Here is a 15,053-nt window from a genome sequence, read left to right as displayed (position 1 = left end):
TAATAAGGTCTCCCCTCAGCCTCCTCTTCTCCAGGCTAAACAACCCCAGCTCTCTCAGCCGCTCCTCGTAAGACTTGAGGAAAATTTCTTTCCTGTCAGGGTGACAGAGCACTGGAACAGGCTGCCCAGGGAGGGCATGGAGTCTCCTACTCTAGAGGTATACAGATGTGCTTGGAAGTGTTCCTGTGCAATCTGCTCAAGGTAGCCCTGCTTTAGCAGGAGGGTTGGACTGGATGAGCTCCAGAGGGTCCCTTCCAACCTCCACCATTCTGGGATTCTGTGATATGGAAGGAAAAGAAAGACCTATGTCTAACACATCTTTTTTCACCTGTCTACTCGCAGAATAAGAACTGGGAAAGAAGTAGTATTTCTTCTGTTAGCTATGAACATCAGTGGTTCCATTAAGAAACGTTTGCTGGCTCAGGCGTTTGATTTAGGAGGGGGTATTTCTGGATACGGTGTCAAAATGTCCCTCTAGTCGGCTGGCCCTGAGCTTCACCTCCCTTTACATCCCCTTCCCGAGACAGCTCAGGCTTCAAAAAATACATCTCTAGGCCAAAATAGCCCAGAGGGTATATTTGGCTCTAGCCTAGGTAACAGGGGAATGGTTGTGAGTCAACATTACAGCACGGAGCAAAGTGCAGCCGGGTAGGGTGTTAGGCTGCAGATGTCACCCATGAATCAGAGGTGAAGCTGTGGGCTCTGAGGGAATCCCAGGGATCAGCCCAGGAAGGAAACACCCCCTTAGCGACTGATGAGTGGCCACCCTGGGGCCAAATGCTTGCCTTTGCATTTATTACAAGGCTTTGGTTTCACCTCTGGGTTAGTATATATCTCTGGAGCAATTTTTGGGAACGGGGTTGATCTCTTCTGGCAAAAGGCAAGTGCTTCAGGCATCTCTTTGAGGCTTAAGACGAGAGGATGCCCTTTCAGATACCTCCAGCTCAGTGAAATGCAACGCCCTGCTAGAGTTCCTCACCACCTACTCTTATCCTGACCAAACCACATAATGAACCATCGCGGCTTCTGCTGACAGATACTCGCAGTCCTTGAAGAGTTAAGAGAACTTTGCTATTAGGGTTAAAACAAACAAAAATGCCTGGCACCTGATTTTATTCACCAAAGAATTGCATCTGCTTAGGTTTTGGGGAGCTATGTGGTTTAGGTGTTTGAGTCAAGGATCTATCTAACACACCCTAAAGAGAAGCGCTGGGCACAATCTATTCACAGCAGATGATCTCAAAAGATTGAACCCTGTCTTCCAGCTTCGCTTTGCAGAAAGGAAAATTCAGAAATACAGAAAAAAGAGGAAAATTAACCATGAGCAGGCAAGCCATGCCATGTGTGTCTATATGGAGCATCGCCCACCGGCCTCGGCAAGCTCTGTCCAGGTTGCATGCGATGTGTGTGCTTGCTCCAGGAGCCACAAAGCCATGCGAGCACATCATGGGGCAAATGCAAACCCCTTAAGCCAAGAGTTAAGTTTAGGCCTGGGTTTAAGTCCCCCGCAGGCAGAGAAATCTCATGTCTGCCTGGAGAAGACCTTATTCCATGCGCTGTACCTTCAATCCCTTGCAGGGAAGCTGTGACTAAAGGGTTTGATGGTGAGGGATGCATTATTCCCATGTGGTTTTATGGAATGTGAAGACGGGCTGCTCCTCCCTCCCCCCCAGCAGCACAGAAGGCAGAGGGACAGTACCTCACAATGAAGTCTGAGTGCGCACTTTGCATGATCTGCTTCTCCGAGCGGATATGCTCCTGCTGCCTCGTGTCCACAATGTGACGTTTCTTCAGTATTTTCATGGCAAATGTTTTCGATTCTTCGCTTTTCAACTGGACCTTGGGTAAAGCAGGCAAATAGTGGTTAGAAGTAGGATGCATCCCTGCCACCAAGCTGGGGGGGTCTCACTAACCCTACCACCCTACCTTCAAATGGTTCCTCTCACCTCTTCAAACATCAGCTTTGCTTTACATGAAGCAGATTTCTAAATACTTGGCAAACTGCTAAACGGAAAAGCCATTTCTGAAACGCAGCGTGTTTTAGGGAAAACCCAACCGTGAGCGTTACTGTCGGGTCAGAAGATGCTGCCAGCTAGCGTACAACTTTAACAAAGCCTTTTTCTATAGCTAGCAACAAATGCACCAGCTCTGGCAGGGGAATGCAGTCCTTGGATGTTTGCAGAGGACCAGCAGAGCTGGCTTTCCAGTGGCACTGCTTGGTCACATCTTTACTTTTAACCTTAAGCCTCAGCAACCTATTTTTAGCCTGGTTTCCTGAGATGACGCTGGAAGTTGTTTGCTTGCTCGCTGGTGTAACCCTGGTAACTTCTGAACCCTGAGCCATCCCCAGCCTACTCGTACCAATCCCAAAGACAGCTGGAACTCAGACACCCTTTCCATTTTGGCTATTCCCTCTTAGTCACCACCAAACAAGAAAGGAACCTCATTATTGACCTACCAAGCCTCGTAGTTTGCTAAATTCCCCCAGCAGCTGCTTGCAATGGTATTGCCAGTTAAATGTTTCCCCCTTTACAGTAAGAGATGCCATTTGGTGACTTCTATTTCAATTTTCCTGTAGGAATTTGGCTTCAGCCAGCAGACAAGTGGCTTGTTGGTCATCAAGGCCCGACGGAAATCCAGTTTGCCTTTTAGGTGAGGAGACACCATTCATGCAATTGACATTTATTTAATGATATTTCCATTTTTACATTTTCTCGGTAACAGAAGGCTGATATGACACATGGCACCCTTCATGCTTTTCCCAAGCTGTCCCTGCAACCGTAACCTCAAACGCTTTTGTCTGCATTTGCTTTGTTCATGTAACAATCCAGGTTGCAGGGCAAATGCAAGGAGTCATGATATCCTCAGCATTCCGTCTTTGTCAGAAAACCAGAAAGAAACAGCACTCTGATCAATTCTCAGCCAGCAAAGAGACTCCCAACAGCACTACAAGTGATTGAGAGATAAACCTTAACACATCAGTCTATGGCCAAAGTTTTCAAGGTAAGTTCTTGGATTTATTAATGCTGTTTCGGTGGTTTAATCTACAATGGCCCAAAACACAGACATTATCACCCATGTGACCACCATAAGCCATGACTGTTCCCTGAGCAAGGGAAAAGAAGCTGAAGAAGACGGATTGAACTTCCTCAGATAACTCTCAACTTTCTCAAAACACCAGTAGAGAAAACCCTCTGACTTTACCACCGCTTTGTTATTGCTTTCAGAGAAGCACCTTGTTGCTCCAGGGTTTTATTGGCAGTTTTGTACCCAATACTGGTGTGCTGTGTGTAGGTGTATGTACATACATATGCACCTCTCTTCTGAGACCTCATCTAGAGTACCATGTCCACTTCTGGAATCCTCAACATAAGAAGGAGATGGAGCTGTTGGAACGGGTCCAGAGGAGGCTACAAAGATGATCTGAGAGCTGGAGCACCTCCCATACGAGGACAGGCTGAGAGAGTTGGGGTTGTTCAGCCTGGAGAAGAGAAGGCTCTGGGGAGACCTTAGAGTGACCTTCCAGTACCTGAAGGGGCTACAGGAAAGCTGGAGAGGGGCTGTTCACAAAGGCTTGTGGGGATAGGACGAGGGGCAATGGGTATAAACTGGAGAGGGGCAGATTTAGACTGGACATAAAGAGGAATTTCTTCACCATGAGGGTAGTGAGGCCCTGGCCCAGGTTGCCCAGGGAAGCTGTGGCTGCCCCATCCCTGGAGGTGTTCCAGGCCAGGTTGGATGGGCCTTGGGCACCTGATCCAGCGGGAGGTGTCCCTGCCCATGGCAGGGGTGGAACTGGATGATCTTTAAGGTCCCTTCCAACACTAACTATTCTATGATTCTATCTATATATGCATGCATGTATTTATCTATCTGGTTTAAAACCACTCAGAGTTTCGGACCCCAGATTTGTGGCTTCTTATTTTCCCCATAGCCACAAGCACTTCCAAGCCCACATGAACCTTTTCTTTTTCCAAGGGTGCTATTCTGTGTCTCACACTGAGACTCATAATTATTAGCTTTGCATGAAGCCTGTGTTTGCCATTTAATCTTCAGGGAGACAGGGCACAAAGACCTAAACAATCCACATAAAATAAAGAAAAACATTTTTCCTCATCAATGTAGTAGAGCTGCCCGTTTATTCATTGATCTGGTGCTACATGGAACTGCCTCCGCAATGTGGTTTGACCACAGCTCAAAGCAGAAAGAAATTCTCCATTTATGGCAGACTGAAAGTGATAAAAACATTTTTGGTTAGGATTTGGGGTTTTTTTGTTTCATTTTGAAAAAATGACATATGGGCTCAGTTCAACTCTTTGAACTAAATGAATTTGATATTATCCCATCTAAATCAAACCAGGCTGTTTCAGGGGAACAGGGTGAGAAGTAAGGTGACACAAAGTCAACAAAGCAATTAAGGAAGTTAAGGTAAAATCTAAGCTGACCAGAATTTATCAAAACTTGCGAAAAAAAAAAGAATTACCGTTTAATATCTCTAAGCATATCGTTCTGGAGAACTAATCCCTCTTGCCTTCAATGGCAATCCAGATTGCATGGCTTCCCATCAGACAAACGTAATCAACTGCATCAAATTACTTCAAACAAAAGTCTGTGCAAATCCCTCTTAGATATTACAGATTAGATTTGTTTTCTTTCAATCTGTGTTTTTTAAGGTTAGGATGTCCACAGACAAATAATAATGAATAGTGGAAGCAAGAAAGTAGCTCCAGTAGCAAATTTGAACATTTCTTGTTCCATTTGGATGTGAAACATTAAAAAAAAAAAAGTATTTAGTGCTCTAAACTTACTTGGAACATAAATTCCTGTTTTCCTATGTTAATCTGTACTAGGCATCACAGTCGAAAATAAACAAAACCAGCTGGTAAAGGCTCAGATGAATAAATTCCAGTATTTTATAATTAAGGGTAGTATGAATAAATCCCAATGTGTCCCCTTCATTTTAATACCATGGATTTTGACTACCTAATTTTTGTGTCTTTCATTAAAAAGTCCATTTCTTTTATTAATTCCTGTTTTTTTGGTTTTTTTTCAGGGATGCCTGGTCACACGATGGAGCATCTGGGGAAGGAATTTGCTTTCCTATACATACCTGCACAAATTCAAGATAAGTACAGGCAAGGGAATTACTACAAGGAAGCAGAAAACAGTGGTTTTATTTGGTGTTTGTTGACATTATCACTGCCACAAATGTTTAAATATAGAACAATCAGGCGGCTGCAATTAGTTAATGCAAGACTTTGACCGAATGTCACTGGAGAATTTAGATCCATTTTCCATTCCCTCTCCTGTTGAGCTTTACAATGCAGAGGATTCGTGAGAGTTTCAGAGCACGGGGAGGATTAATTTGCACTAAACGTGCTGATGCACTCAGACAGGTTGCCAAGGTACAACATTTAAGGCTTACATTTTTGATCAACTCATTGTCTACCTGGAAAATGAACAGAATCACAGAATCACCAGGTTGGAAAGGACCCACTGGATCATCGAGTCCAACCATTCCTAACACTCCCTAAACCATGTCCCTCAGCACTTCATCCACCCGTTCCTTAAACACCTCCAGGGAAGGCGACTCCACCCCCTCCCTGGGCAGCTGTTCCAGTGCCCGATGACTCTTACTGTGAAGAATTTTTTTCTGATATCCAACCTGAACCTCCCCTGACGGAGCTTCAGGCCATTCCCCCTTGTCCTGTCCCCTGTCACTTGGGAGAAGAGCCCAGCTCCCTCCTCTCCACAACCTCCTTTCAGGTAGTTGTAGAGACCAATAAGGTCTCCCGTCAGCCTCCTCTTCTCCAGGCTAAACACCCCCAGCTCTCTCAGCCGCTCCTCGTAAGACTTGTTCTCCAGCCCCTCAGCAGCTTTGTTGCTCTTCTCTGGACACGCTCCAGAGCCTCAGCATCCTTCTTGTGGTGAGGGGCCCAGAACTGAACACAGTATTCGAGGTGCGGTCTCAGCAGTGCCGAGTACAGAGGGAGAATAACCTCCCTGGACCTGCTGGTCACACTGTTTCTGATACAAGCCAAGATGCCATTGGTCTTCTTGGCCCCCTGGGCACACTGCTGGCTCATGTTCAGTCGGCTGTCAACCAGCACCCCCAGGTCCTTCTCCTCCGTGCAGCTCTCCAGCCACTCTTCCCCCAGTCTGTAGCGCTGCATAGGGTTGTTGTGCCCCAAGTGCAGGACCCGGCATTTGGCCTTGTTGAACATCATGCCATTGGTCTCGGCCCAGCGGTCCAGCCTGTTCAGATCCCTTTGCAGAGCCTCCCTACCCTCCAGCAGATCCACGCTTCCACCCAGCTTAGTGTCATCTGCAAACTTGCTGAGGGTGCACTCGATGCCTTCATCCAGGTCATTGATAAAGACATTGAACAGAGCTGGACCCAGTACTGAGCCCTGAGGAACCCCACTTGTGACTGCCTCCAGCTGGAGTTAACTCCATTGACCACCACTCTCTGGGCCATCCAACCAGTTTTCAACCCAGGAGAGTGTGCGCCTGTCCAGGCCAGAGGCTGACAGTTTCTGAAGCAGAATGCTGTGAGAAACTGTGTCAAAGGCTTAACCCTGCAATCTTCTCTTCCTTCTTCAACATGCCCGAGTTCTCCCCTTGCTTTGGTGTTCCTGCCAAATGTGGTAACTGTGAGGACTATTCTTACAATGTAAATCTGGGGAGCTGTAGATAATTGCTATTATTTTAACAAACGGCAATTTTTAATATTAAATTCAGGACAGTTAATAGAAAAAAATCCCACGCCTAATCTCAATCTCAATTCAAAAAGTAGAAAAAAAATAGTATCTCGGCTGTATAAAAAAATAGTATCACCTGGGCTTCTTACTTTAAAACAAAAAAATAGGATTACTATTGAGCAGATGAGAACGGGCTGCTGAAAACACCCCATCCTCTAGTTATAAGGAGGGAAAATAGCACAGGGAGCCAAGGAAGCTGTAAGGATTTTGATGCTCAGCTCAGAAGGTGGGGGTACGTTGAGCAGAAAACTCAGCCTCCCAAAGAAACCCACCACAAAAAGCTCCCGAATGCTTTAGAAAAGGGAAAAGCGTGTAGCTTTACATGGAAGGCAGTCTGCAAAGGAGCCATCCTTGCTACACAGCGCACAAGATCAGTTTTCACTCACTTGGAAACAACATCTTCTATTTCCAAGGCCCTGGGACTATTGATTTGGTGCAGACCCGCTGGAGCCTTGCTTTCAATGGCTCTTATCCATCAGCAGCCCAGCCCCAAGAGAATGGACACAAGGTAACTTCTGGTCCTTTCCCCCCTTTTTTTAACTCCTCACACCTACTGTACCCAGTCACTGCCCTTTCCCCAGTGCAAAAATCTCCAAAATGCTCTCTCTTGGAAACTCCGGGCACTGATGGCAAGAGCAAACATCACGACCACCGTGAACATCCACATCCAACAGTAAGATCAGAGTTGCATATCTGTCAAGAGGTCCAGTGGCAGGAAAAAAAAAAAAAGAAATAAAATTTACAGCACTGAGTATTCTCCTCTTTCTTTCCAACTTCTCTTTCTCTCCACCTTTATACATGTTTCAGCTTCCCATTTTATGTCTATCTCATCACTGCGTTCTGGCACAGGGTCCGTGGGTGCGATTCTGCCTTCCACTTGCACAAACTTAATTGTAAAAGGCAAAGCAGGCTGAAGAACAAACCTCTGCCACGAGCAGAACCACACCGTCCTTTCCAGGGCAATAATCCCCAGAAAAGTGATCTCCGGTGAAGTTGTGGCTGCTCCTGGTGCTCTCCTGGTCTGAGCCCCTCTGGGTAAATCTGCTTGAGGTCTCACCCTCTCTCTTACAAACGAACCTACAGAGGACTATATAAACCCTTTCGGTTGTGGAACAGGAATATATGGTTTTCTCCAAAACACAAGAAAACGCAATAGGGAGCGTAGTTAAATCAAGTCCAAACACCATTTTCAAGAGGTGCTGCACAAAGACAGAGAGACAAGAGCTAAAATGAATTAGATTAGGTTGGTCTGCAGGGTTCTCATTCAGGAGATGAACTGCATCCCAGTGACAAAAGTAACTGCAGAAATGTCGTTTATAACTAAACGAGGCAATTCTAGAAGCAACATCAAATGAGAAAGAGCTGCTTGTATTTAGCACACATATGTGTTTTGCATACACATATGCAAAAATATAAATATATAAAACTTATATGGCATATATATCTATACGCATATACAAGAGAAATATAACATTAAAACATATACCTATATATTTTGCAAAGTATTCTGGTCCAAGCACTACGCTGATAGGTTATCACGCTCAGATTTGGAGCCACGGTGGTATCTTCAACCAGAAGGCGTTAACTGGACAGGGCCACATGGAAAGAGTCAGGCTCCTCCATCTTTAGCCACTTCCAATCGTAGGAGCTTACAGCAATTGCCAACCTCAAGAAGAAGCAGCTATTCCTGTCCTCCACATGTGGCACTCTTCCAGACCTCTGAAGCAAAGAAACCCCACAACATTGGAGATGCTTCTGTTACAACAGGAGTTGTAACTAGCAGCTTTCTTCTGTGTTAGCCCCAAAGTTACCCTCTCCTCACATGCCTTGCAGGTGCAGGTCACTCTGGGAGTGTTGTCCACCCGGTGTCACAGCCTCATCATCTCCTCTTGGGCTGTGCCTCAGCGTGGTGCCCCACTCCCAAGTCAGCAGGTGTTTTTTTAGCAGCTTGGGTCATCATGACAGAGCCATCCCTGAACGAACCCAAACAGATGGGTCACTATCTGAAAATACATTCAAGGAGACGTTCCCTTGAAGAGGACACAGCAGGGAAATGGGCTTCGTTTTGCTGCTACTAAGTTGAGCTCATAGGACTACATTTAACTTGTTAGTGCTGAGACAGTAATGCTGCTTCAGTAAAGAAACTTCTAAAGTCCATTACGAAGAGGGTGGAGATGTCTTGGTAGTGTCTTCAGTAGAAGGGGAATGCTACAAGATTGGGACAAGATGCAGATGTAGGAGAGAAGAGGAAGAGAGAAGAGGAGAGGAGAGATGGAGAGGCAGAGGGACAAAGAGGAGAAGGAGGTGAGAAGGACTATAGAAAGAGTAGAGATGCAATTCCTCCTGCTTTTCCATGTTCTTGTTTTGTTAGACCTCAGCTGGCTTCTCCTCTGCTCCTCATGCTTATTGAAAGCGTTGGAATCACTCCAAAAGCATCGCTTTGCTTTACAATGTCTAAACTTCTGCAACTTCCAAAACATACAGTGGGCTCAAGGCCTGCTGGTTTTTCTATCATAGCTCTAATTCATGTATAAAGAAATATGGTTTTACACCTTAGTGCTTTTCCAGACTTTTTGGGAAAATGGATATTCATGAGACAAAATCCAGGCCTCGATGGAAGAGCAAAAAGCTGTATCTGTATGTTTCTTCTCCTTCCTCTTTCTTTGCCTCTATTTACTATAAATCATACATGTATATTATGTACATTTCCGTGCAGCTCCAGTGAGGACTGAACCGATACACTGCAAGCTGACCTTGAGAATCTGGAAGCATTAATAAATATTTACCAGGATGTGGAACAATCCCCAAAGGAAGGATTTCTTTTCAGTGAAGACTAGTGAGGTGCCTGAACCTTGCCACTTAACTCGTACTCATCTGGTCTTCTATTCCTGTATTTTTCTAGGAAAAGACAGCAAAGAACCTCTCCCGATGTTCTGAATTCCAATTTACTGCAGATGTTGTGCCTGTGGGTTACAGCTCTTGCACAGCCACGGGTGTTCCAAGAAGCCCAACATTTATTTTTCTAGTTTATCCTTCCTTCATTTTGGCAGCTGCATAGAGATGACAACTAAAATGGCATTCACCACTCAAAAATCTCCAGATTTCTTCTTGCTGATATAATAGAGGTATTTAGACATGAACTTTCACAGCATCTGGCACTGCACTCATAAAAACCTTGCTCAGGAGCTTTTTCAGCTGATCTTCAAGGGAGCTGGCCAGGCTCCTAACTAAACGGGAACACACAGGGCGCAGAGCTTGTGCAAGTAAAAACTACTTTGTTTGCACGGTAACAGGGAGGTTTTAGGAGCTGGGCAGAAGCTTTTCTTGAACTCCTCAGTCCACAGTGCACAGACAAGTTCCTTATTGCTCCTGTTGAACTCCACGTGTGTGCATGGCAATGCCTCTGTAACAACAAAGATGCTTTTCCAAAGGGCTTTTGCTGGGTTGCATTTTGCTCTGTGTGCATCATTTGGATGTAACAGAGCCAGAAATCAGTGCCATCATGCAACACGAATATTTTCATGTTGCATTAAATAATAATTGACTCGAGCTCAGGAACTGAAGTGCAAGTGCTTTTGCTTGCTGGGTATGTCTAAGGACTTTTATTTTTCGCTGTTTCCCAGCTAGATGTGTTCGAACCAACAAAAATAGCAGCAGCTGTTGCTGAGTGCAGCACTTGCAAGCTGAGCTCTCCTAATCCCAACAGCTGAACTGCTGTACGAGCAAAGCGGCACCTTCTGCCCTCACCCCAGCAAAGCGTACAGCATGCTTGTAATACTAAATATATTTATGTTCTTCTAGGATGAAACAGATCTTCTCCACAATCATATTCTTTGTGTTACAACTTGCTTTCTTGCTAATACTTCTTTTTAATTAGGCAAGCAAGGAAATACCTTGCTTATGTTTATGCCTCGAAGCCTACTGAGGTGCTCAGTACTGTCCCTGTTAGGGTTTTGAAGGCACTTTGCACATCTCCTTAAGGCTCTCCTGACCTAAGGCTTCGTTTGCATATCCGAATTACAAGCAGGCTACTTGATGCTTTTTGCTATATCCTTTCCACCTTGTGCTCAACATCACGCTAGTTTCGAGTTAGCTGCACGTTGCATGCAAACCGGCACAGTGATTGTACCGGCTTAGAGTGGAAGGTAAGTCAAGACTGAAAAAAAAAAGACCAAGAAAGGAAAGAAAAAACCATGGAGTACAAAGTAAGTCTTTAGGATCTACTGCAGGCTGAAATTTTGAAGGATGAATCAAGAATTAATTATAAGCGGGCAGCAGGGTAGTAAATGTCCATCATAATGTCCTTATTTTCTTTGAAAAAGTCTAGATCCAGCCGGTTGGGAAAGCACTAACCATCACATGACCATCTGAGTGCTACGGGGCTTTACAAGAAAATGAGTTGCAAAACTGCGCTCTATGAACACATCCAAGTACACACTAAAAAATGCACACTCCTTAGAAAACCTCAGCTATTTACCACTTAAAATTGCTTAATCAAATACTCAACTGTGCTAAAAATCTGTAATTCATGTTTCGATCCCTGTACTGAAAATCCGTATTCAGTGCATGACAACATGCACAACTCAGTTTTTATAAATGAGGGCATTGGGAAATGTATTAAAATCTGTGTCTTTCTATAAAGCCCATAGGTAAATATTATTTTTTCCAAAATGCCTAGAAGGGAAAAAGCAGCGAGGAATGTAAACTGTGTCATGTATAAAATCATTCCAATAAAAAGTAAATAGCAGAAGAAGGGTTATATAGCTAAAATATGCTAAACCGAATGGAAAAACTCACTACTGTGGTTTCTTGAAAATATGAAATGGACCTAAACTCTCCCCATACAAGATCCATCTCTGTTCCCAAGGTTAGCTTTGTCTGCAATACAGCACCTTTGTTAACATCTTATTCTTGCCTCCAAACAGAATGAAGCTTCTGGCTTGACAGCTCATATCCTGCTCCAGCCTCTAACAGTATTTAATGGGCTACAAATGGCATCTCATCTTTCCAAACCATGACGACATCTTTTCCATTAACAGACAAGCCCCAAGAATATGTTTCCATCTAGAAAGGATGTCTTTAATTAAATTAGGAATTAAAAATCAAGGGAAAAATAAAGAGAGAGTTCTGCAGTGATCCAGACCCATCTGACGGTATTATCAAAATTAAGCACACTGCCTACAGTTAAAAAGAGAAAGGAAAAAAAGGGCCAAATGTTTATAACCATCTCTGTAGCTGCAGCTTCACTGTGTGATTTACTCAGAGACTTGATCTCCAAATCCCTCACTTAACATCTCTGTTTCCTCACCTTAACGGCACCCAAAATACCCATTCTTTCAAAAGGAAGGAGGCCAAAAGATTCCTGACAATTGAAAACAAAAATTAAGAGAATTCAAAGAAAAGATCAATCTTTCTAATAAAAAGCTTTGTGATAGCCGGAACAAAAGGATAGCTACACAATTGGAAATTTCCACTAATAAATATCTGAATTATGCATCTGTCAGTCTGTTGGAAGACAATTATGGCAGTTTTTTCCTTGCCATCTAATTAATTCACTAATGGTCTTGTTTACAAAACAGGCTGAAAGCTATAATAAATTTGATTGCACTTCATAATCTGTGGCCCGATTTGTTTTAAAACATGAATAAAAATGGAAAATATCATACTGTCCATTTTAAAAAGGTCTTGTACAGCCCCAGTAAAACGTGGCTGAAACTAAAGCTTATTTTTTATGTGTATGTCTGCATCAATCTCCATATTGTAAAGAAGCTTAGCTTTTAGTGGCCACCATCAAGCCAAAAGGACTTTGAGGTGGTCTGTCTAGTATACAGCACCATAAAACACTTTCATTAATGGCTTGGAATATGAAATAAGAAGAATGAGATTAACTTAGCACCTATTAAAATCAAGCCAGGGAGGCTGGGAGCACATTTGAGAAGAGCAAGTGAATTCAAACTCTTTTTTACCAAATGAAGGGATTGCTTGAAATAAAAGGGACACTATTTAGCACTGGCAAAGTGGTACCCCTGGTTGTTTGGCTCTACCGGAGAAGAGGAAGGTCCAAGTTGGACTAATGGTCCTGGTTTGGGTGTCGCTCCAAAGAGGTGAGAGCCAGCTAGAGCCTGAGGAGCAAGAACAACCACAGGTCGAGAAAGCATGAATTAGCTGTAAAGCTCAAAAGAAGCATATTTATTCTTTTAACGAGAAGAGATCTTAAGGTTCATGTGATAATGGTCTTCCAACATATACCATCCAACCTCAAGGGTTGTATGTATTTGTACTTTAACCCTACTACAGGCTACAGCAGGGAGATGTGTAATCTTAGGAAAAACCTTCCTGGGAACCTCCTTCCCTAAAGACTTCAACAACACCTTGGGGAAAACGGGGCAGAAGCGATTCGGTATATTTGACTCTGCCTGGATGATGATTCATTTCAGTCCCTTCCAACCCAAGGTTTAATGATCATATGGTTGAAATATGTTCTTTAAGTCCCACCAACTTCCAAAAAACTTCTGAACATTAAAACTTATGAACATATGCCATCGGGGCTAAAAATTGAGACTGTCCTTAATTTGCCTATTGCCTTCAGGATGTCCCAAGCCACGTGTTACCCACAGGAGTGCAGAAGGCACAGCTCCCTCCAAGCTTGCGTACGAGCAGGGATAGTGGGTAACCCTATAGGTTTTCACTGGCATATCCGTCCTAAGAAGTGAACAAAGACGTAGCTGAAACCAAGTCCCAATCAAGCTTGTGATGCAGTATGGAGAAAACATATTATTTTTGCAATTTTATAACTATAGGAGTGATTTAAAATCTTCTCCTTCCCCCGTTGCTGACTGATTGTTGGAAGCAATAACTGCATAAATCAATATAACAAAAGAAGGCAGGTGTTCAGGTGTGGTCCTGAGTTTCACTCTACCTGTGCTCAGCCGTCACCTACACAAACTGATTTCACAGCAATAATGGCTCTGCCTCCACACGTTCAGATACTCTGATGCGTTTCTTTCAGAGCTGTCAGAGGTAATCTTGATTTAAATCCAAAAGAACTGACCCGAGGCAGATGATTAGAAACACAGGACTTAAAAGGAAATTAAAGAACAAAGACAGGAGCAATAAAGTTCAGGAGAGATGATTTATGAGAGCTGAGGACACCTGACCTATTATCTGTCCTCTGCAAAGCAGCGCTTGGTGGGATAAAACCCTGAGATGACATACTCATTCCCTATTCCACCGTATTAGAGAGACACCTGGATCCCAACACAGAAGCTGTTCAACTGATATAGTGCCGAGAAGCCAAGTTGCAAAAATAGTGGATGCATCAGTTAATCTGAGCTATTAAAAAACCAAGAAGTCACTCCTGCTGTTTTCTTTCTGCCCTGCTAAGGGAGGTGCTCACCCCTGGGAAGACATCCCAGAGTAGCTTGGACCTACTTGGCAGCCCTTCAAAATGCGGGAGGGTTGTCCTAGGAATGTGGCACTGCCAGCCCTGGGCAGACTGTGGTCTCTCCAGCTCTCCTGTTTGCATTTCAAACACTGAGGATCACACAGATCCTGCTGTAAGTGCATAAAAGCCTTTACTTGCTCTTGTTCCAGCGGCAGAGCTGATTCCTGTCTAAAATAGCACAGTCACCACTCAGGTGGTTTCTCCCCTCCAGAGAAGTTGGATGAAAGTTGATTACATAGTCCAGTTGGGGATGAAGGAGGAAAACAGCCCCCACGAGGACAAGGCATCACACAAGAGGCATCAGGTAGCCATCAAAAAACCCGAGCAAACTATGAACAACACCAGTGCAAAAAAAGCTCTTGGGAATGTCTCTTGACATACAAAAAATAAAAGTACTTAGGAAAGTAAGACAGATTGGTATTTCCACTCGGAATCTTGATAGAGCTGAAAATCAATGAAATGTTAGGGTGTCTCACCTAAAAGCCATGTAGGAATGTATTGAAGGGGTGACCTTTCCAAACAGGCAGCACATGGTGTCTGGAAGACCAGCGTGTATTGATACAACCTGGAAATTATACGCTGACCAATGGGAGCATTATGCTTTCTTGGCCAGCAAGACCCAAACTAAGCCTGAGACATTCCAGCTTCCAACCAGACAGAACCAGTTGCCCTCTTGAAGGATACAGACCTGCCTCGGGGGAGTCTGCCACAGCACCTGAGGTTAAGCTATAAAAATCTTCTTCGTTGCAATGTGCTTTATTGATTTGATCAATTTTTACTCTTGGAAAACGCAAAAATATGAATGTTCTCCAGGAACAAATGTCAGTGCCACTGCGCACCAGTAGGCT

General features: G+C 44.0%; 1 protein-coding gene across 3 annotated transcripts in view; it reads right to left on the bottom strand.

Annotated features, from left to right (window-relative positions):
- Positions 1 to 15,053, bottom strand: part of PRKG1 (protein kinase cGMP-dependent 1) — a 529,543-nt gene that overhangs the window by 18,017 nt on the left and 496,473 nt on the right. For all 3 annotated transcript variants that reach the window (XM_054071966.1, XM_054071965.1, XM_054071967.1), the window contains exon 11: positions 1,700 to 1,839. In XM_054071966.1, the coding sequence (XP_053927941.1) occupies positions 1,700 to 1,839 (140 nt within the window). The remainder of the gene's footprint in view (positions 1 to 1,699; positions 1,840 to 15,053) is intronic.

Source organism: Cuculus canorus, chromosome 7 (assembly GCF_017976375.1).
Source record: "Cuculus canorus isolate bCucCan1 chromosome 7, bCucCan1.pri, whole genome shotgun sequence".
NCBI lineage: Eukaryota > Metazoa > Chordata > Aves > Cuculiformes > Cuculidae > Cuculus > Cuculus canorus.
Note: the sequence above shows the minus strand (reverse complement) of the source record. Positions and strands in the feature narration are given on the sequence as shown.